The following is a 23,643-nucleotide window of genomic DNA, read 5'->3' on the forward strand; positions in this document are numbered from 1 at the left end:
GCGCATGCGTTTCCTACTCCGCTACGGGAGATTGCACCAGATTAGCGAAACTTTCATGCATCCGACTTTTGAATACCGCACCGAACATTTCTGAGGTGTGTTTCTAGTGCATTCTTCGTTTTTTCAAATTTGGTAAGCACTTTTATGTTTTAGATTCTTTTAAGTTTGGTTGATGCATCTTGCCCTCAGTGGTTTTCCTTTCTGACTTAGAGCCTCACCTCCTCTTCTCCAAGAGTCATCTTGAACTCGGGTGTCTGTTTTGATAGTCATCAGGGGTTGGCCTTCCCTCTGCAGGCTTGAGTGAGTAAACTTTGGTTCCATCTCCATTACTTCTGTGCTTTTTTGGAACCAAAGGCTTATAAGTACATAAGTAATGCCACACTGGGAAAAGACCAAGGGTCCATTGAGCCCAGCATCCTGTCCACGACAGCAGCCAATCCAGGCCAAGGGCACCTGGCAAGCTTCCCAAACATACAAACATTCTATACATGTTGTTCCTGGAATTGTGGATTTTTCCCAAGTCCATTTAGTAGCGGTTTATGGACTTGTCCTTTAAGAAACCGTCTAACCCCTTTTTAAACTCTGCCAAGCTAACCGCCTTCACCATGTTCTCTGGCAACGAATTCCAGAGTTTAATTACGCGTTGGGTGAAGAAATATTTTCTCCGATTTGTTTTAAATTTACTACATTGTAGTTTCATCACATGCCCCCTAGTATTTTTGGAAAGCGTGAACAGACGCTTCACATCCACCTGTTACACGCCACTCATTATTTTATATACCTCTATCGTGTCTCCCCTCAGCCGTCTCTTCTCCAAGCTGAAAAGCCCTAGCCTCCTTAGTCTTTCTTCATAGGGAAGTTGTCCCATCCCCGATATCATTTTAGTCGCCCTTCGCTGCACCTTCAGCTTGAGATTGCTTGTAATTGCTGGAGTCAACGGCTGTGATCATGGAAGTGGTACCATGGGCCACATGTGCCCCCTTCATGGTGCTGTCCTGTCTAACTGGTCTCCCCATTCTTACCATGTTTGTTGAGTCATCTGGTGGTTGGTTTACCGCTTTCTCCTCAGGCCATCCATCCCCTTGGACCCTTTGCTCTGGATTACAGTAACAACAGATGCCAGTGGTTAGGAAGCTCATTGTCTGGACACGTAGCTCAGGGCCACTTGTCACCAGTGGAATCTGACTGGTCCATCTGTTGTCTAGAGGTGAGAAGGGTGTTCCTGCCCTTGTTACGCTTCCTTCCCTTTCTTAGGAGGATCCTGTGATGCAGGTGCTGTCTTATAATGCCACAGTTGTTGGAGAAACCAGGAGTGCTGTAGCCTCCTTGAAATAAATGTGTATGAGTGGCCTGTATTGCATGAGTGAACAATGTGCAGGCACACTGTCAGTAGACTCGAACCTGGAGAATGGGCTTTCAGTCCAGCAGCCTTCAACCAAGTGGTTCAGTGGTGGAATGTCTTGAGGTTCAAATTGATAGCAATTGATTCTTTAACAGGAGGAAGAAGCCTTGGTCTGCAGCCTGGATTCCCTGGTGCAACCGTGGCTCACACTCCTGCCATTTTGCATCTTTCTGCCTTGGATATTGGTGGGCTGAGTGGTTCGTAGGATCAAGAGACATCTATTCCTAGTCATTCTGACTGCACCAGTGTGACCTCGCAGGCCTTATTAACCAGAACTTCTGTGTCTCCTTGCAGGTCCTCCATTTCTCTTACCAGAAGACCAGGAATTCTTTACACAAGACCTGATTCTCATGGAAGATATAGATCTCTTCTGGCTGTACAGCATGGCTCTTGGAAGGTGCTTCCTAAAAAGGAAGGAGCTTTCTCCTTCCATTATTGCCACTTTGTTGAAGGCTTGGAAATCCTCTACTTACGGGGCTTGTGTCAGTGTCAGGGAGCCTCCCCTTGGCAATTAGACATTCCAGCCATTTTGGCCTTTTTTGGAAGGAGGCTTTGAGCAGTAGTTGGCGCTGAATTCTCTCAATTGACAGCACTAGCCTGTTTCAGAGGCAAGATGAATGATTTCCTTTATTGCAGTCCACTTAATTTTCTGCAGGCAGTCAGATTGATCTGGCCCCCATTACATACAGTGATACTTCAGTGGGGTTCTCCAGTTCCTTGAATCCTACCAGTCAGGTCCAGGACCCACCTAGGAAGATGAAAACTGCCACATTCTTTCTTGGGGCCTTGGTCTGTTCTACATTGGACACTTTCTAATCCCTTCCCTATAGGGTGTGATGATTTTTATTTTTTTGTAATTTTTATGCTTAATTTTCTTCCTATTGTTCGAACTGTTTGGCATTGGCATACTGGAAGGTTCCTAGCTGCACCTCTCCTTATAGTGATGATGTCATCAGAATCTTCAAGTTCTCTGCCGGTAAGGGGACTGGTCTAGCAGGATTCAAGGAATGGAAATTAACAGGTAGAAGCAAACTTTATCTTACTATCAAGTCAGTACTGATCCAGTACTGATCCAGTGGGCAAACCTAACAAGAGCTTGCAAGTCAGCATACAAGGTTCCTGCTCAACTTAATCCAGTGAACAATTCAAACTGGCAGTAAAGTTAGCATTCTCAGCGTGTCTAATGCTTCACAGTGCAGATGGCAGCTTGGGACTTTAATCTGCCCACCTGCCAGCTTCTCAGTAGTTGAGTGCCACTTAGAGGGGCATAATTGAAAGGGACACCCAAGTTTTGTTGAGGAAGTCCTCGCAAAACGTCCCGATGGAGGGGCGGGGAAACCTGTATTATTGAAAAAGATGGATGTCCATCTCTCGTTTCAATAATACGATCAGGGACGCCCAAACCTTGAAATTTAGGTTGTCCTTAGAGATGGTCGTCCCTAGACTTGGTCGTTTCTGATTTTCGGCGATAATGGAAACCAAGGACGCCCATCTCAGAAACGACCAAATGCAAGCCCTTTGGTCATGGGAGGAGCCAGCATTCATAGTGCACTGGTCCCCCTGGCACGCCAGGACACCAACCGGGCACCCTAGGGGGCACTGCAGTGGACTTCATAAATTGCTCCTAGGAACATAGCTCCCTTACCTTGTGTGCTGAGCCCCCCAAAATCCATTACCCACAACTGTACACCACTGCCATAGCCCTTACGGGTGAAGGGGGGCATCTAGATGTGGATACAGTGGGTTTTGGAGGGCTCACATTTACCACCACGTGTAACAGGTGGGGAGGGGATGGGCCTGGGTCTGCCTGCCTGAAGTGCACTGCACCCAATAAAACTGCTCCAGGGACCTGCATACTGCTGTGATGGACCCGAGTATGACATTTGAGGCTGGCACAAAGTATTTTGAAAAAGATTTTTTGAGGGTGGGAGGGGGTTAGTGACCATTGGGGGAGTAAGGGAAGGTCATCCCTCATTCTCTCCAGTGGTCATCTGGTCATTTCGGGCACCTTTTTGTGCCTTGGTCATAAGAAAAACAGGACCAGGTAAAGTCGTCTAAGTCATTGTCAAGGACGTCCTTGTTTTTTTCGATTATGGGTTGAGGATGTCCATGTATTACGCACGCCCAAGTCCCGCCTTCGCTACGCCTCCGACACGACTATGTGAACTTTGGCCGTCCCTGTGACAGAAAGCAGTTGAGGACGTCCAAAATTGGCTTTCGATTATACCGATTTGGATGACCCTTTGAAAAGGATGCCCATCTTGCGATTTGTGTCGAAAGATGGGTGTCCTTCTCTTTCGAAAATAAGCCTGTTAGTCACACAAACGAAACAGTCTTTATCAGTATTTCTTTCCTCTAGCTCACTGTAGGGACAGTGCTCTCTGACATTTGTGGATTTCTTTTCATCTGTGTTTCTCCTGCCTCCACAGACAATCTGGCATTTGTTTTATCCTTTCAGCAGCTTTCCAAATTTGTTCAGGTGATGAATTATCTTCACCTGTGTTTGAACTTCAGCTACTTCCAGATTACACATTTCAGATTGCCTTTCTCCATTATAACTTTACTTCCTTTTGACTCAGAACCCTGAAGGACTACATTTCTGAAAATTAGCATGAGCTCACATCCTTTCTGAGCTTCAGTCTGCTCTCTTGGGCTCCGTCTAGCAGTCAATTGCTATATAGCTAGGGACAAACTAGTTTATCAGCCATATTATCCTAAGATGTTAGTATTTTTCATTATAATTGTTAGAATGGCACATGCTGTTGGGGTACTGTGGAACACATGCGTCTAAAGCATGAAACTTTGAGTACCTGTAATAGAAATAGCAGCAGGGATGCAAATATTTAGTTCCTTTCTTTTGGCTAGCTATGCAGAGTGGGTGCATGGGTGGGTGAGTGCATTGTGTTAGGGCTGGGGATCATTGGTATTTTAGCTTTCTTTATCTATGCTTTGCGCATCTAGCTTGGCAGTGCTTATATTGCTTCTTATTTTCTTCATTCGGATCCGTTTTCCATTCTTTGAAGGATGTTCTTTTGGCTCTAATAGCCTCTTTCACCTCACCTTTTAACCACACTTGCGGCATTTGCTCTTCTTTACATCTTTGTTAATATGTAGAATACATCTGATCTAGGCTTCCAAAATAATATTTTTAAACAACATTCATGCCTGATTTAAGTCCTAAACTTTGTGGCCAATCCTTTTAGCTTCTTTTTAGCCATTTTCCTAATTTTGTCATTTTCACCCTTTTGAAAATTATATGCTGCTACAGTAGATTTCCTTAGTGAGTTTACTCCAGATCTCAGTTCAAATTTGATCATGTTATGATCACTATTTCCCAGCGGATCCAACACCATTATCTATCGTACCATGCCCTGCATTCCACTAAGGACTAGATCTAAAATAGCTCCCCCTCTTGCCGGTTCTTGAACCAGTTGTTCCAAGATGCAGTCATTTATTACATCTAGGAATTTTACCTCTCTAGCGCTCCCTGATGTGACATGTATCCAGTCAATATTGGGGTAATTGAAATCACCCATAATGTTGCCTAATTTGGCAGCTTTCTTAACTTCTGTTAACATTTCTTTCTCTGTTCATTCTGTCCTGGCGGATAGTAATACAGCCCTACCAGTATACTCCTTCCCTTCTCACATGGAATTTCTATCTACAAGGATTCCATGTCGCTATCTTTTTCATATAGAACATTTATTTTGTTTCACTTAATTCTCTCTTTAACATATAATAAAACTCCTCTCCAATTTGATCCACTCTAACATTGTTATATAAGTTGTACCCTGATAACACAGTATCCCACTGATTGTCCTCCTTCAACCAGGTCTCTGAGATGCCTATTGCATCTATCTCTTCATTTAGTGCTATATACTCCAATTCTCCCATCTTATTTTAAGCTTAGCATTTGTTTACTGACACTTCAAATTGTGGGTTTTTTTCCTTGCACTTACAAGCTGCTTTGAAGTTGATGGGGATAATTTGCATCCTTTACTCTTTTCTCCCATTAAACACTCCTGGCTTTCTTTCATCATTATTGAAATCTCTTTATCGGGATTCCCTAAAGATCTTGCTTCAATAGTATCCTTCAAGGATACTCCACACCAAACCATGGGCTCCTGGGCAACTGTCTGCTTTCTCCCCCCATTTTAGTTTAAAAGCTACTCTATCTCCTTTTTAAATTTTAGCACCAGCAGCATGGTTCCATACCGGTTAAGGTGGAGTCCATCCTTTTTAAATAGGCTCCCTCTTTCCCAGAATGTTGCCCAGTTACTAACAAATCTAAAACCTTCATCCCTGCACCATCAACTCAACCATGTATTGAGACTGCGGTGCTCTGCCTACCTCTTGGGTCCTGTGCTATCCTGGAAGATCTGGATTTCAGCTTTCTACCTAAGAGCCTATATTTGGCTTCCAGAACCTCTCTCCCACATTTCCCTATGTCATTGGTACTCACATGTACCAAGAAAGCCGGCTCCTCTCCAGCACTATATAAAAACCTATCTAGCTGACACGTGAGGACCTTCACCTTTGCCCCAGACAGGCAAGTGACCAGGCGATCCTCACGTCCACCAGCCACCTGCATGCCTAGTGATCGAATCACCAACTACAACAGCTGTCCTAACCCTTCCCTCCTGGACAGAAACTCCTGGAGACATCCTCAGTGCAAGAGGATATTGCATCCCCTGGTGTACAGGTTTTGGCTACAGGACTACTTCCTAGTTCACCAAAGTGACGCTTTCCTTTTATGAGACTTCCCTCCTGCAAGACAGCAAAGAGGCTGCCAGACTGCAGGTATGACTTCTCTATAACGTCCCTGTAGGCCTCCTCTATGTACCTCTGTCTTCCTCAGATCTTCCAACTCTGCCACACCAGCCTCAAGTAGGCTTCTTATGGATCCCTATCAACATATAAACGGCGAGTGACCGTACTCACTGCAAATGCGCAGTAGAGACTTCCCTCTCTGTCCCGCCCCCGCGTCAATACGTGATGACGGGGGTGGATGGTGGGACAGAGAGGGAAACTGCGCCGCCGACGTTGCTACCGCTCCCCCCCCCACTCGGAGTCGCCGCCGCCACCCCTCCACCCGGGCCCTCTCTTCCCTTCTGAACTTACAGATCCATTCGCCGAACGCAGCAACGCACATCAGCTGAGCTGCAGTGAGCCCTTCCTTCTTTGCCTGTGGCCCCGCCCTCCTGTGACGTAACGTCAGCGAGGGCGGGACACACACAGGCAGAGAAGGAAGGGGCAGCTCAGCTGATGTGCGTGCTGCGTTCGGCGAATGGATCTGTAAGTTCAGAAGTGAAGAGAGGGCCCGGACCAGGTGGAGGGGTGGCGGCGACGACTTCGAGGGGGGGGGGAGCGGTGGCGACTTCGCGGGGGGGGGGAGGGGAGCGGTGGTGACCGCGGGGGGAGGAAAACCTCTATACCAGCCCGTTTTTACGGGCTCAACGGCTAGTTACTGTGTAAGCTGCATTGAACCTGCATTGAGTGGGAAAGTGCAGGATACAAATGTAATAATAATAATAATACAGAGTATGTTTATATTTAACTTATAAGAACTGCTATACTGTGTCAAAGCAAAGATCCATGAGGGTCATGTTTGCAGTTTGTCATATATGCACGCATCGTCCCTCAGTGTGTTCTGACATAAAAAAATATTGTTTTTCTGACACCTCTTAGTTTAGTTTTTCTTTTAATTATCATTTGGATAGAGTTAAAGACATTGTAGTGATCAGTGCTGGTATGAAAGCAAACAGGACAGGAAAGAAGCAGGATCAGCATGGGAAAAACTCAAGGATAAGAGAGGAGAAATGATCAGGATGAGGGAGGATTTAAGATGAGATTATTCTCCTTCTCTGCTAAGCACAGATCTCCTCACACATCTGCTATATGCCTCTGCCCCAGAAGTTCTATTATCACTTGTCACCTGCCTACACAAATCCCCTTTCACTCTCTCCCCCGAATGGTTCCCTGTCCCCCAGCTAATCCTGCCAACCATTTTCTCCAGTCACAACCCCCCCAAACTCAATATGATCCTCCATTCAAGTTTTGATTCTCCTGCCTCTTTGTCTCCTGCTTGGTTGCTCATAGTTTCCTAGAATTCTTTACAGACTGGATAATTCCATAGCAAGGACTGGATTTTTCCTGAAACCAAGGGCCCTGGATACCTGCTGATAGAGAGCGATGCAAACATGTGTGCTCTGATCACTATATTATAATCTAAGATACAAACTAATGATGATTGGGCAACATACTATAAAAAAAGATTCTAGGCAATTATGTCCAACAGAAGAGGTACAGTGAGACACAAAAACCATGCTACCTATTTATCTTACAGAGCCAGCCATTAAATTTTACAAAAGTATAGTATCAAACTTTTCTAGTCCGAAATTTAAATTCCCCCACACTGAAAGCAATATTTCTCCCTCCTCAAATTCAGTGTTACCATTTTCACAAAGGTGCACTATATACCAAACATAGGAATCTCAAAAAACTGAGAACTGTGATGTCCTCTAATAGCGCTTATCAACCAAACAAGTGCAGAAAAGTCAGGGAAACAATTTATAAATAACAAACAGGTTACCAAAATTAATCCTAAACAGAAAAAAGTCAATATTAGAAAATTAAAGAATGCACAAACATTTTTAAACATTATCATTTTTGGAAAAAGCTGTATACTCAAGAGAGGCATATCACCATAGCACTTTAAAAAATACGAATCTTGCCCAATACAATAAATGCACATAGAAAAACTCCAAGATACCAATCGTGCTGCAGGCTTATGAGAGTATTTCCCGTGTGCAATGATTGTATTAGGCATGTGTGAAATTGCTTGTTAACTGCTAATATATCATGCACCTCTGAACATAAAGTTTTCTCCAAAAATTATTCATAACTTTTTATTTTTGTATGTCCTTAGCAGTTTTCTAACATCTATGCAAACCATAATCAACCACAGCTCTGAACATATGAAAAAAAATCAAGCAGCTCTTTTGGAACAAACCACCAATCCTAAACCATATATTTATTGCTTTGAATTTAACACAAAGGAATTTTCGTTAGGCTCATTTACCCTGGAATTCTATATACTGCAACCTAAGTTGTGCATGCAAATCCAATCATATTCTGGATTTGTGCACACAACTTAGTTAACAAGCCAATCAGTGCTGATAACTGCCACTTAATAAGCAATTATTGACACTAATTGGTATTAAACGTTTGACACAGAACTGTCTAAGTGTATTCTAAAAAGTGATGCACGTAAATTCTAAGTTGCATAGTTGAGAATGTGGCATGGCCATGGGCGGGTGATGGGCATTTCTAAAATCTATGCATGTTGTTACAGAATACACCCAGAGAATACACCCAGTCTGCGCCTAATTTAGGTGTTTGTATTTACACCAAATTCTACTTGGCCTAACTGCCTGTAACTAAATATAGTCGTGCAGACGGGTGCACAGCGAATTCTGTAAACCTTATGGAAATTCAGACTTATTCTATGCTAGTAAAAAAGGCCCGTTTCCAAAACAAATGAAACGGGCACTAGCATGTGTTGTTTTTTTTTTGTTTTCTTTTTCTGTTTGATATTAAGGGATATATTTTTTTTTAAAAAAGGAAGAGAGTTTTTTTTTTTAAGTTGTAAAGTCTGTATGAGTGTTTGTGGTTTTGAGGGGGGGTTGTGGGGGTCTATGGGTGTATGCTATTTTTTGGGGGGGGGGAGGGGTGTTTGTGGGGTAGGGTAGCGTTGTTCTGTATGAGTGTTTGTGGTTTTGAGGGGGGGTTGTGGGTGTCTGTGGGTGTGTGCCATTTTGTGGGGGGGTGTTTGTAGGGGGGTGTTTGTGGGGTAGGGTTGTTCTGTATGAGTGTTTGTGTTTTTTTGGGGGGGGATTATGGGATTCTGTGGGTGTTTGTAAGAGAGAGATGTAGGTTTTACTGTTTCAGTTTTTGTATTAAGGGGGTTGGGGGAGGGAGTGTGTGTGTATGAGTGTGAAAGCAAGATGTTGTCTGTCCATGGCAGTGTGTGGCATTTTGGGTGCTGGGCAGTTTGGTTGTATGTATGTGTGTTAATGAGTGATGCTGATTGTCCATATTAGATGTGGGGTTTTTTTTGTGGCTGGTAGGGGGTGATTCTCTGCGTGTGAGTGTGATACAGTAATCTTAATTCAGCAGGGCACTCTGATGTGGTATTTGTAGGCACTTGTATTTTTGTTGAAACCAGAGGGATCCGTTGCAGGCAGGCAGTAGGAGTAGATATGGGTTTTTTTCGAGTGTGGAATGTGGGTGGTGTTCTGTAGGGGGGGACGGGGCTGAGGGCGCATGTGTCTGGAGGTCTCCTTGTAGGCACTGATTTCAGCTGGGCACTCAGGTGGGCTGTGATCCGTTTTTTTTAAGGGGGGGTTGGGCGCCGGAGGTTTCCGTTTGGGTGGGGTTTTTTTTGGGGGGGGGGGGGTTGGTTTGGTTTTAGTGTGGAATGTGGGTGGCGTTCTGTAGGGGGGGTGGGGCTGAGGGCGCATGTGTTTGGAAGTCTCTGTTGTAGGCACTGAACGCCGGCTTGGAGACTCAACGCATGAACAGCTTGCAGAGTAAGGTCCGCGATGTAGTGGTTGTTTAGTGGTGTTCTTCGTCCGCGCTTTCCTCGTGGTTGGTCCCCTTGCTGGTAGCTACCCCCTCCTCAGGAAGGGGCGGGACTCGTGTGTGTTTGGTTTTTTTTTCCTGAACACCGCTGCATTTTCTTCGCTGTCCCATTCCTGCTCCTCTGCAGCACTGGTCCCATTCAAAGGCTTGGTGGTTTCTAAGTCCATGTGAGTGTTTGGGAGGTGGAACCGTACTTTGTGTGCATCACCTGAGGCACAGCCAATCAGCAGCGCGTGGGCGGGGCAAACACTGATGTTCAAAAAGTGGTCTCTGCCGCCTCACTTTAGAACGTTGGGAAAGTGAGGCTTCATTAGAATGTTGGAGGTGCGTTTTATATAGAGAGATAGTATACCTACATTTAGATGTACTTTATAGAATTCGCCTAGGCATATAGAAAACCAACAATTTCATATAAAGATCAAGAAACTAAAAACTTTCCACAATCTATTATGTACTGCTACATCTTAAATGTATATTTTGCCATAGGGTTATTTTTACCCTTTGTTACATCCTGAAATCCTAAACCACTACAGTACTGTACCTTGCTGGTTCTTTATTTTTAGCAAGTATGTCTTTTTGAGTAAAAATAGCTAGTTCATACAAAATACTAATCGTTACAGACCAGTCTAAATGAAAAAGGTATAAAGCGAAGATACATACCTGTAGCAGGTATTCTCCGAGGACAGCAGCCTGATTGTTCTCACATGTGGGTCAACATCCGAGTTGGCCCAGGAATCGGCATTTTGCAAGCAAAATATTTTTAAAAATGTTGTCAGAGTCTTCTGGTGCGCGTGCAGCGCGCACCACTCATGCGTGGACTGATTTCCCGCCGGTCGCGTGAACGCATTCCTCAGTTAAATCAAAAGCATAAAAAGAAACAAATCAACTCCAAAGGGGAGGTGGGCGGGTTTGTGAGAACAATCAGCCTGCTGTCCTCGGAGAATACCTGCTACAGGTATGTACCTTCGTTTTCTCCGAGGACAAGCAGGCTGCTTGTTCTCACATGTGGGGTATTCCATAGCAACCAGGCTCACTCAAAACAATTAACATTGGTAAATTGGGCCTCGCAACGGCGAGAACATAACATAGATTGGCCTGAAACCATAAACAACTAACTGAGAGTGCAACCTGGAACAGAACAAAAATGGGTCTAAAGGGGTGGAGTTTGATTCTTAACCCCAAACAGATTCTGCAGCACAAACTGCCCAAACCGACTGTAGCGTCGGGTATCCTGCTGAAGGCAGTAGTGAGATGTGAACGTGTGGACTGATGACCACGTTGCAGCCTTGCATATCTCCTCAATGGAGGCTGACTTTAAGTGAGCCACTGATGCCACCATGGCTCTAACATTGTGAGCCGTGACATGGCCCTCCAGATTCAGTCCAGCTTGGGCATAAGTGAAGGAAATGCAATCTACTAGCCAATTAGAGACTGTACGTTTTCCAATGGCGACTCCCCTCCTGTTGGGATCAAAAGAAACAAACAACTGGGCGAACTGTCTAAAGGGCTTTGTCCGCTCCACGTAAAAGGCCAATGCTCTCTTACAGTCCAGGATGTACAAACTGCTTTCGCCAGGACGGGTATGAGGACGGGGAAAGAACGTTGGCAAGACAATTGACTGGTTCAGATGGAACTCCGACACCACCTTTGGCCAGAACTTAGAGTGCGTGCGGAGGACTACTCTATTGTAATGAAATTTGATATAAGGTGCATGTACTACTAAGGCCTGAAGCTCACTGACCCTACGAGCTGAAGAAACAGCCACCGAGAAAACAACCTTCCAGGTCAAGTACTTCAGATGGCAGGAATTCAGTGGTTCAAAAGGAACTTTCATCAGCTGAGTGAGAACGACATTGAGATCCCATGACACTGGTGGAGGTTTGACAGGGGGCTTTGACAAAACCAAACCTCTCATGAAGCGAACAACTAAAGGCTGTCCAGAGATAGGCTTACCCTCTACACAGCGATGATAGGCACTAATCGCACTGATGAACCCTTACTGAGTTGGTTTTGAGGCCAGACTCTGACAAGTGTAGTAGGTATTCAAGCAGGGTCTGCGTAGGACAAGAAAGAGGAACTAGGTCTTGCTGTCACACCAGACGGCAAATCTCCTCTATTTGAAAGAATAACACTTCTTCATGGAATCTTTTCCGGAAGCAAGCAAGACTCGGGAGACATCCTCTGAAAGACCCAAGGAGGCGAATTCTAAGCTCTCAACATCCAGGCCGTGAGAGCCAGAGAATGGAGGTTGGGATGTAGAAGTGACCGTTTGTTCTGAGTGATGAGGATAGGAAAACAGTCCAATCTCCACGGTTCTTCAGAGGACAACTCCAGAAGAAGAGGGAACCAAATCTGACACGGCCAGAAGGATGCAATCAGGATCATGGTTCCGCGGTTCTTGCTTGAGTTTCAGCAAAGTCTTCCCTACTAGTGGGATCTGTGATTGATCTGAGTGGCAAAAAGATCCACCGGGGAGTGCCCATGCTCGAAGATCTTGCGGACTACACCCATGTTCAGTGACCACTCGTGAGGTTGCATTATCCTGCTCAACCTGTCAGCCAGACTGTTGTTTACGCCTGCCAGATAAGTGGCTTGGAGGAACATGCCGTGATGGTCGAGCGCAAAGCCACATATGGACGGCTTCCTGACACAGAGGGCAAGATCCGGTGCCCCCCTGCTTGTTGGTGTAAAACATGGCACCTCATTGTCTCACGAATTAAGATTACTTTGGTTAGACAGCCAATCTCTGAAAGCCTTTTAAGCGTTCCAGAATCGCTCTTAATCCAGGAGGTTGATATGAAGACCTCTTTCCTGAAAGGACCAGGCTCCCTGAGTGTGGAGCCCATCTATATGAGCTCCCCACCCCAGGAAAGATGCATCCGTCGTCAGCACTTTTCGTGGCTGAGAAACTTGGAATGGTCGTACAATGTTCTAATTGGATTGAATTGTCCACCACTGAAGAGAATTCTGAAAGCTGGTGGACAGTTGGAATACATCCTCTAGATCTCCCGCAGCTTGAAACCACTGGGAAGCTAGGGTCCATTGACCTGATCTCATATGTAGATGTGCCATGGGCGTGACATGAACTGTGGAGGCCATCTGCCCCAGAAGCCTCAACATCTGCCAAGACATGACCTGCTGAGACGCACGAACCTTACCAGGGACAGAAGGCTGTCTGCCCTTGCCTCGGGAAGATAAGCTCAAGCTGTCTGAGTGTTCAACAGAGCTCCAATAAATTCCAATTTTTGAACTGGGGTGAGATGGGACTTGGGATAATTTATGATAAACCCCAGTAGCTCTAGCACCCAAACAGTCATTCGCATGGACTCCAGAGCACCTTCCTTTGAGGTGCTCTTCACTAGCCAATCGTCGAGATAAGGAAACACATGCACTCCCAGTCTGCATAGCAACGCTGCAACTACAGCTAGGCATTTGGTAAACACTCTGGGCGCAGACGCCAGGCCAAAAGGCAGTACACGGTATTGAAAGTGCTGTGTTCCCAGCCGAAATCGAGATATTTCCTGTGAGCTGGAAGTATCGAGATATGTGTGTAAGCATCCTTTAAGTCCAGTGAGTATAGCCAATCGTTTTCCTGAATCATGGAAAGAAGGGTGCCTAGGGACACCATCCTGAACTTTTCTCGGACAAGAAATTTGTTCAGGGCCCTTAGGTCTAGGATGGGACACCCCCCCCCCCCCCCCCCGTTTTCTTTTGTACAAGGAAGAACCTGGAATAGAATCCCAGCCCTTCTTCCACTGGTGGAACGGGTTCGACCGCTTGGGCCTATAGAAGGGTGGAGAGTTCCTCTGCAAGTACCTGCTTGTGCTGGGAGCTGAGCTTCCGGTGGGAAATTTGAAGGCTTGGAGTCCAAGATCAGGCGACCCTCAGGAGGAGGAATGCTGGCTTCGGTCTAACCCCTGGAAAGCCTTTCCTCGGCTGAGAGGTGAACAGCTCTACCACCGGCTGTCTTTCAGGTGCTGTGGAGGACTTTACAGCCTTCTCCGCGGTGACTCCCAGGTCCACTCCGATCCACTCAGGACCTCCGCTCTAGGTGCCCAGCGCTCCCACCAGGTGCTGTGGAGGCCTTGCAGCCCTTCTGCATATCTTCACAGCTGTATCCGGGATGACTCCCAGGTCCACCCTGATCTTCCCAGGGCCCGCGCTCCAGGTGCAAGGGTTTCCAGGTGCTCTTTGGCTAGGATCAGGCGACCCTCAAGGGGAGGAATGCTGGCTTCGGCCTAATCCCTGGTAAGCCTTTCCTCGGCTGAGAGGTGCCCAGCTCTACCACCGGCTGCCTTTCAAGTGCTGTGGAGGACTTGCAGCTCATCTGCATATCCTTTACAGCCTTCTCCAGGGTGACTCCCAGGTCCACTCTGATCCACTCAAGGCCTCCGCTCTAGGTGCCACACGCCTGACGGCGCGGGGGATTTTTCTCTATACATTTATTTTTCTCCCAGTTACTACTTATGGCTCCATTACACTTTTTCTTCTTGGTACTGTCCCTTCCTAATCTGTTTCTCCATCTGAAACCACTGTACACTGCAGGAACACATTGTCCATCCTCTGTATTCATCATCTCACCATCTTTTTTCCTCAGCTCTCAACCTTCAACATTTCCTTCCTTCCATTCATCCATCTCCTTTCTATCTGAGTACATCTTGCCTTCGACACTGTCATCATACCTCTCCTACTCTTCTCCGTACTCTCTTGCTCCTTCTCTCCGCTGGGGACATTAATCCCAATCCTGGTCCTCCACATCAGCTCTCATCCTATTTGTGCAGGTCACACCGTGACATCTCCAATCTAATTTCTGTTCTTCTCCTCCCCCTTCTTCCCTGCCTTTCTCTTGCGCTCTGTGGAATGCCTGCTCTGTCTGTAACAAACTTTCCTACATCCATGACCTCTTTATCTCTCGTACTCTCCATCTACTTGCCCTAACTGAAACTTGGCTTTACCCTGAAGACTCTGCTTCAGTCGCGGCCCTATGCCATGGAGGTTATCTTTTCTCCCATATTCCTTGCCTGGTTGGCCGCGGAGGTGGTGTCGGGCTACTACTCTCACCCTCTTGTAGATTTCAACCTCTTCTTCCACCTCAGCCTCACTGTTTTTCTTCCTTTGAAGTCCACTCCATCCGTCTATTTGCTCCTCTGCCTCTACTACTACTACTACTTATCATTTCTATAGCGCTACAAGGCATACGCAGCAAGTAGCAGTCATTTATCGACCCCCCTGATAAGTCCCTTTCTTCCTTTCTCACTGACTTTGATGCATGGCTTTCCTTCTTTCTTGAACCTTCATCTCCTTCCCTCATATTCTTGGGGATTTTAACATTCATGCTAATGATCCTTCTGACTCATGCTTCTCAGTTTCTTGCTTAACATCCTCTTTCAATCTTCAACTGTGCTCCACTGCCCCCACTCACCAGAATGGCCACTGTCTTGATCTTATCCTCTTCACAAACTGCTCACTCTCCAGTTTCTGTGTCTCAACTCTTCCCCTCTCTGACCATCATCTGATAACTTTCACACTTAAACATCATCCTCCCCAATCCTGTTCAATCTTAACCAATACATTTAGGAATCTTCAGGCTATTGACCCTTCTACTCTGTCCTCCAGTGTTTCAAATCTCTTCTCTACCACTATGTTATCCAAGTCTGTCAATGAGGCTGTCTCTTCCTATAATACTATTCTCTCCTCTGCTCTGGATACTCTTGTTCCTCCTATTCCCTGTTCTGTAAAACGTACCAAACCCCAGCTTTGGCTGACCTCTAGAATCCGCTACCTACGTTCCTGTGCCCGCTCTGTCAACACCTTTGGCTGAAATCCCATGCTGACTTCATACATGTCAAATTCTTGCTGACCTCCTTCCAGTTTGCTCTTTTACTTGTCAAACAGGACTATTACATCCAGTTGACAAATTCTCTTGGCTCAAACTATCGACTATTTGCCACACTGAACTCTCTCCTCAAAGTGCCTTCACCTCCAACCTCCAACCCCCCCCCCCCCCCCCCCCCTCTGGCTGAGTTCTTTCATGATAAGGTTCACAAGATTAAACTTGAATTCTCAACCAGGTCACCTCCACCTCTCCTTCCCACTCTCAACCCTCCAATCCCTGCCTCCTTTTCTTCCTTTTCTGAAAACACTGAAGAGGAAACTACACATCTTATTTCCTCCTCAAAACTAACTACCTGTTCCTCTGATCCTATTCCCACCCATCTACTTAACACTATCTCTCCTAGTGTCATCCCTTTTATCTATCATATCCTCAATCTTTCACTGTCTACTGCGACTGTTCCTGATGCCTTCAAACATGCCGTAGTCACACCAGTCCTTAAAAAACCTTCATTGGACCCTCCCTGTCCTTCCAACTATTGCCCCATCTCCCTCCTCCCTTTCCTATCTAAGATACTTGACGTGCTGTTCACACGCCGTTGCCTTGACTTTCTTTCATCTCAAGCTATTCTTGATCCACTTCAATCTGGCTTTCGCCCCCTTCATTCAACTGAAACAGCGCTTGCTAAAGTCTCCAATGATCTGTTCCTGGCCAGATCCAAAGGTCTCTATTTTATCCTCATCCTTCTCGATCTATGTGCTGCTTTTGACACTGTTGATCACAGCCTACTCCTTGATAAGCTGTCCTCACTTGGATTTCAGAGCTCTGTTCTTTCCTGGTTTTCTTCTTATCTGTCCCAGCATACCTTTAGTGTATACTCCAGTGGATCCTCCTCTACTTCTATCCCACTGTCAGTTGGTGTACCTCAGGGATCTGTCCTGGGACCTCTTCTTTTCTCCAACTATAATTCTTCCCTTGGTACTCTGATCTCATCCCATGGTTCTCAGTATCATCATTACGCTGATGGACTCCCCAGACTACCTCTCCACACCAGAAATCTCAGCCGAAATCCAGGCCAAAGTATCAGCCTGCCTGGCCTGGACATTGCTGCTTGGATGGTCTCAGCACCATCTGAAACTAAACATGACCAAGACTGAGCTTCTTATCTTTCCCCCTAAACCAACCTCTCCTCCTCCCCCATTCTCTACTTCTGTGGATAACACTCTCATCCTTCCTGTCTCATCAGCTCATAACCTTGGGGTCATCTTCGACTCCTCCCTCTCCTTCTCTGCACATATTCAGTAGACTGCTAAAACCTGTTGCTTTTTTCTCTTTAATATCACCAAAATTCGCCCTTTCCTTTCTGAGCACACTACCAGAACCCTCATCCACACTCTTATCACCTCTCGCTTAGACTATTGCAACTTGCTTCTCACAGGTCTCCCACTTAGCCATCTCTCTCCTCTTCAATCTGGTCAAAATTCTGCTGCACTACTAATATTCCACCAGATGTCGTTATGCTCATACTAGCCCTCTCCTCAAGTCACTTCACTGGCTTCCTATCTGTTTCCGCATACAGTTCAAACTCCTCTTATTGACCTATAAGTGCATTCACTCTGCAGCTCCTCAGTATCTCTCCACTCTCATCTCTCCCTACATTCCTCCCCGGGAACTCCGTTCACTGGGTAAATCTCTCTTATCCGCACCCTTCTCCTCCACTGCTAACTCCAGACTCCGTTCCTTTTATCTTGCTGCACCATATGCCTGGAATAGACTTCCTAAGCTGGTACGTCAAGCTCCATCTCTGGCCGTCTTAAAATCTAAGCTAAAAGCCCACCTTTTTGATGCTGCTTTTAACTGCTTACCCTTATTCACTTGTTCAGAACCCTTATTTTATCATCCTCACTTTAATATTCCCTTATCTCTTGTTTGTCCTGTTTGTCTGTCCTAATTAGATTGTAAGCTCTGTCGAGCAGGGACTTCATGTTCAGGTGTACAGTGCTGCGTACGTCTAGTAGCACTTTAGAAATGATAAGTAGTAGTAGTAGATTGAGGGTGTATCCTAGCCAGACTATTTGAAGAACCCACTGGTCGGAGGCCACCTTTGGTGAAAAAACATGAACCTCCCTCCAACCGGCAAGCCATCCGGTATGGACACGTTTACTGAGGCTATGCTGAACTGGAGCCAGTCAAAAGCCCGTCCCTTGTTTTTGCTGGGGAGCCGCAGTGGCCTTAGGTGCATGCTGTTGATGAGAACGAGCACGCTGGGACTGAGCCTGGGCAGGCTGCCGAAGCAGGAGTGTACCTACGCCTAGCATAGGAATAAGAAGCACTCCACTTCCCTCCAATAAACCTCCTAGATGAGGAGCAGGGACTGTCTTTCTTCTATGTTTGTGCAGCGCTGCGTACGCCTTGTAGCACTATAGAAATGCTAAATAGTAGTAAATAGTAGTAGAGGTAGTAGCAAAAGACGCCTGGCAGGAGAGAAAATCCATAGCATGATTGTGCTTCTTGATCTGGTCAACAAGATCCTCTACTTTCTCACCAAAAAGTTTATCCCCCTGGCAAGTAACATCCTCCATCCGCTGATGGACTTAATGATCCAAGTCAGAGGCATGCAGCCATGATAGTCTGTGCATCACTATACCTTAGGCAGCGATCCTGGTCATCAAAAGTGTCGAACGTACCCCTGGCCAGGAATTTACGACATGCCTTCTGCTGCCTGATCACCTGGCGAAAAGGCTCTGCTCCGGAGGGAGTGCATCAACCAAGCTGGACAGTTGGCTCACCGAGTTCTGCAAGTGGATGCATGTAAAGAGCTGGTATGTCTGGATTTTGGCAGCGAGCATAGCGGCCTGATACTCCTTCCTCCCAAAAGAGTCCAAGGTTCTAGATTCTCTGCCTTGAGGCTCCGAGGCATAGTCCCTAGTGCTCTTGGCTCTTTTGAGAGCGGAATCCACCACCATGGAATTGTGAGGTAGCTGAGACCTCATCAATCCAGGTTCCCCGTGGATCCGATATTGGGATTCAGTCTTTTTCGGGATCACGGGATTAGACAGAAGGAATGACCAGTTTCGGTTAAGGACTTCCTTCAGTACATTATGCAAAGGAGCCGTTGCAGCCTCTCTAGGCGGAGAAGGATAATCCAGGACATCAAGCATCTCAGCCCTGGGCTCATCCTCAACCTCCATAGGGAAGGGAATAGCCACAGCCATTTCCCGGACAAAGGAGGTAAAGGATAGACTCTCCGGTGGAGAAAGTCTCCTTTCTAGTGGAGAGGAAAGTTCAGAGAAAATTCCATAGGACTCGTCAGAATTAAAGTACCTGGGATCCTCCTCTTCCTCACATGAACACTCATCTTCAGTATCGGACAAGACATCCCTCAGAGCAGTCCGAAACTGAGCCTGACTCGACGCCGAGGAACGATGTCCTCGATGGCAGTGCCGAGAAGTTGACGCCCGCATGGACTCCAGCGAAGCTTCCTCCACCGACGTCGAAGGGGAGTCGACCTGGGTGGCAGCCGACACCAATGCCGCAGGCAGCAGGCAGCACCGAGGTCAGGGGCCTCACCACAGGCAAAGGGCCAGAATGCTGCTGCAGCAGATGGTATGGAAGGTGCAAGCACCCCCGACACCGAAGCTGACTGGCGCAGCAATCCTTCCAGAAGCTCTGGAAGCAGGGCCCTGATGTGCTCGTCGAGAACCACCGTCGGACAAGGCTGTGGGGTCAGTAAAGGAGCCGGTGGCAGAATCTGTCGAGGCTCGGGAGCAGGTACCGGGCTGCCAGAAGACCAACGCATCGGCACCTCCTGAATAGAGGGGGAGCAATCCTATTTGCGCCGACGCTTCTCGGGTGCTGATTCCCTCGACACCCCTGAGCTCCCGGCACCATGTGTCGAAGAAGAACAATGACAGTGCTTCTTCGTCTTTGCTCGACGCCTGTCATTGAGACTCCTCGGTACTGATGAGGAGGATGTGGAATCCTCACACCTCCTAGGGGCCAGGTCCAACGAAGGTTGGTCCCGGGGGGGGCCTGCATAACAGGAGGCCTCGAGGCAGGTGGAGACCCACTCGATGCCTCACTGCTCCCAGCGCAAGTAGGTCTTTCAGCAGCCATTACCTCTGCTCCCGACGTTGATGCTTCCCTCGAAGTCAATGTCGACATTGAAGGACTGGACCGAGCCCCAAAAAGCTTTTCCTCGTTGGGCTTCTTGAGACTCTTGGGTCCATTTCTTCATATGAAGACACAGACTACAAGCGGCTGGGCTATGGTCGGGCCCAAGACCCTGGATACACCAGGCATGGTATCGGTACCTGAGATGGTCCGGTTGCACCAAGTACAACATTTGAAGCCGCTGGGTATCTTCGAAGACATGGAAGGAAAAACGGCTTCGGTGAAATCAAAAGATGTGATTGTGCCTGCTAGAAGAAAAAAGGGCACAAAAAGGGAACAGCCCGACCGTGCGGTCTAAGCTGGTCGCGTTGAAAACAAAGGAAACTTTAAAAGCCTGCTTGTCCTCAGAGAATCTGTATTTCATGGACCACAGTATTATTAAGAATTAAAGAGAAAGTAAGCCTTGGTACTTCAAAAGAGAGATTAGATCAGCCGTGTATAACTTACCTTCTTCTGGAGGACAATCACCTTCCGCTCTTTTACATCCAACATGTCTTTCAGGTCATGGATCTCTCCAGAAAGTGTGCCTTTCTCTTCAGCCACCTCCTGTATCTGCTTTGTTTTTTTATTCAACATAGTTTCTTTCTCTTCCAGACGCAGCCGCAAAGCATCCACCTACATGAATGCATACAAAATACAGGGCCGTTAAGGGAGTGAGACTAGGCAATTATAACTAAGAGATGAGACATTCATCTAAATGTGCACACAAACATACTAAGGACAGAAGGGTAGTACTATAGGACCCAAAATCAAACATGTTCTTGAACCACCCAAGTGTATGTGCAAGCTACCCCTACCAAAATTTTGTAGATAGCACCTTGATTAAAAGAGTCCTCACATCTTTTTACAATTTTGTTTAGGTTTTTTTTTTTTTTTTTTTACATAATACCTAACAAAAGCAGTTCAAAGGAGGAGTGGCCTAGTGGTTAGGGTGGTGGACTTTGGTCCTGGGGAACTGAGTTCAATTCCCACTTCAGGCACAGGCAGCTCCTTGAGACTCTGGGCAAGTCACTTAACTCTCCATTGCCCCATGTAAGCCGCATTGAGCCTGCCATGAGTGGGAAAGTGCGGGGTACAAATGTAAGAAAAAAAAAATAAGAGTATTGTTTCCCTGATCTTCAGAACATACTCTATACTTAAATGTGAAAGAACCATTATTGAAATATTCAAATGATAATTAAGAATAAAAAAAACCCAAATAGTCTTGATTGCCTAGGTTATTACATTCAGCCATAGCAAACCCAGATTACCTTATAGGACACATTAAGGCCTTTTTAGTAAACAGACCTAAACAGAACACGCCTATGTCTGATCATAGCAGTTGAGCCAATCCAAATATTTCTGAATTGACACGCAAGCTGTATCCGTCGTTTGAAGTGGATTTGAAGAAAAGGTCTAAGACTATGAACACCAAGCTGCCAAAATAACTCCAAAAGTAAGGGTTGGAGAAAGTATACATTTCAATGTGTTGAATATCCTTTCGGGCACCGTTAATGTCTATCAACCAACAAAACACTGCCTCGATCTGGTTATCTGTTGAACATCAATAGCCACGTGTTAAGGAAATTACTGAGGTAGATCACTATAAGGCCTACGGTTATTATAACAAAACTACAGAGGTCTCCGGAAGGCTGAGGAAACTTTTACTCAACAATTTCAAGATTACTCCAGTACAGTGATGTGGTAGCCGTGTTAGTCCACTTTTAAAGATAATAAATAGAAATAAAACAAAACATAGATTACTCCATAAACACTACCTATATGACAAGAAGAAAGCCACTACTGAAGAAAAGTCAACAATATGCCCTATAGTATTTACAAACACATATTTAGGAGACTGCACTAGAGCTGTACCAAAGAGCATATTTTACTATTCAGCTAAATACGAATAATGGGCATTAAGCTTTAATATAACAAATAATAAAAGAAGCAATCTGAAATCAGAGATTAAGTGTTTATTTTAGTAGGATTTAGCACAGTGGAGTCATGGATTATTTGTATTCGAATTTAAATCACTATTCAGACAAATACAAAATGTATTTGGGACAGAATCAAATTGAATATGAATATTCAGTACAGCCATAGACTGCACACATACGGGAAAAGGTTTTGTGAACTAATATGACCAAAGTGGAACTTTTTGATTTTTATGCTAAGTGCTATGTATGGTGTAGAACACGCGTAGCACATCACCCTATCATCATCCCTATTGTAAAGCATAGTGGTGAAGCACTATGCTGTGCGAATGCTCACTAGCAGCAGAACAGGGAAATTTGGGAACAATGAAGGAAGGATAGATGGTACAAAATACTGTAGATCCTGTAAAACACCTGTTCCAGTATAGCGTAATGTGATTCATTTTGCTGGATCTAGGAATTATATTGCATGCTGGAACTGATCAGATGAACTCAGCTCTGAAGGGCCCATGGTTCAGAACTTTGGTGCTATAGGGAACAGCACTGGAAAATACCACAGACCCACCACACAAATAACTTCACAATACTCAACGTTAACAGCATGCAAATTATTTGCACTGTGCCAAGAGGGAGGAACATGCCTGGTGCATGCACATAAGAGTTTTTGTGCACCTGCCTATTCAAACCCTGAAGTGCAGGTTACACATCCAGTGCTATTCTTTTGCTCCTTAAATATAAGCTTTTCAATTTTTTTTCACATGAAAAGCTTATATTTAAGCACAGAAAACAGGCACCAATGTGTGCCTCCACTTATGGTTTTGCTCAGACTCCCACACATTTGTTCCTCACCACAGGTGCTCAGAGGCTTGCACAGGCTTCTTTCCTCTTCCCATACAAAAATAAAAACTGACAGATATTAAAAGGAAACCATGAGAACTCCTCTCTGTCCCCTCAACACTGTGAGCCTGTATTCCCATCAGAACTGCTGAGCTTCCACTCTCACTGTAAGCCCTGACTATAGGTGTCCAGGACTTCATTCCTGAGCATCTGACTGTGAGTAACCTATATATCCTAAATTGACACCAAAATGAACACAATCAAAATACTTCTGGTAATCTACTCCCTTTCACTGATCCACCTAGCACTATCCATCCCACTCATAGAATGGTTCCCATGAATGGGATGCAAACATACCAGGCTATAATCTTTTTAGGAAGGAAAGAGAGGGGCGTAAAGGTGGAGGAGTAGCTCTGTATGTGAGAAATGATATCACAGCGACTGAAATGACAGGGAACTGGGGAAAGAAAGAAGCGATATGGATCACCTTAAAAAGAGATGATAGAACCTCTGTCCATGTGGGTGTTGTCTACAGACCCCCGACACAATTGGAGGACCTAGATAAAGATCTGATCGCTGATATTCAAAAGTTGGGGAAGAAAAGAGAGGTGCTGTTGTTGGGAGATTTCAATCTGCTGATGTAGATTGGAAGGTTCCGTCGCGGAATCGGAAAAGAAGTAGAGAGATCGTGGATGCTTTTCAAAGTGCTTTGCTCAGACAAATGGTGTCGGAACCCACGAGGGAGGGAGGGAGCGACGCTAGATCTGGTACTCACAAATGGGGATAATGTTTCAAATGTCCGAGTGGGGTGCCCACCTGGGCAGCAGTGACCATCAAAC

General features: G+C 45.8%; 1 protein-coding gene across 1 annotated transcript in view; it reads right to left on the bottom strand.

The window, feature by feature from the left end:
- The window catches only part of ERC1 (ELKS/RAB6-interacting/CAST family member 1), a 503,932-nt gene that overhangs the window by 203,445 nt on the left and 276,844 nt on the right, over positions 1–23,643 (bottom strand). The window contains 1 exon segment of the mRNA XM_030214918.1: positions 20,499–20,666. Coding sequence (XP_030070778.1) covers positions 20,499–20,666 — 168 coding nt within the window.

This window comes from Microcaecilia unicolor, chromosome 9 (genome assembly GCF_901765095.1).
Source record: "Microcaecilia unicolor chromosome 9, aMicUni1.1, whole genome shotgun sequence".
Lineage (NCBI taxonomy): Eukaryota > Metazoa > Chordata > Amphibia > Gymnophiona > Siphonopidae > Microcaecilia > Microcaecilia unicolor.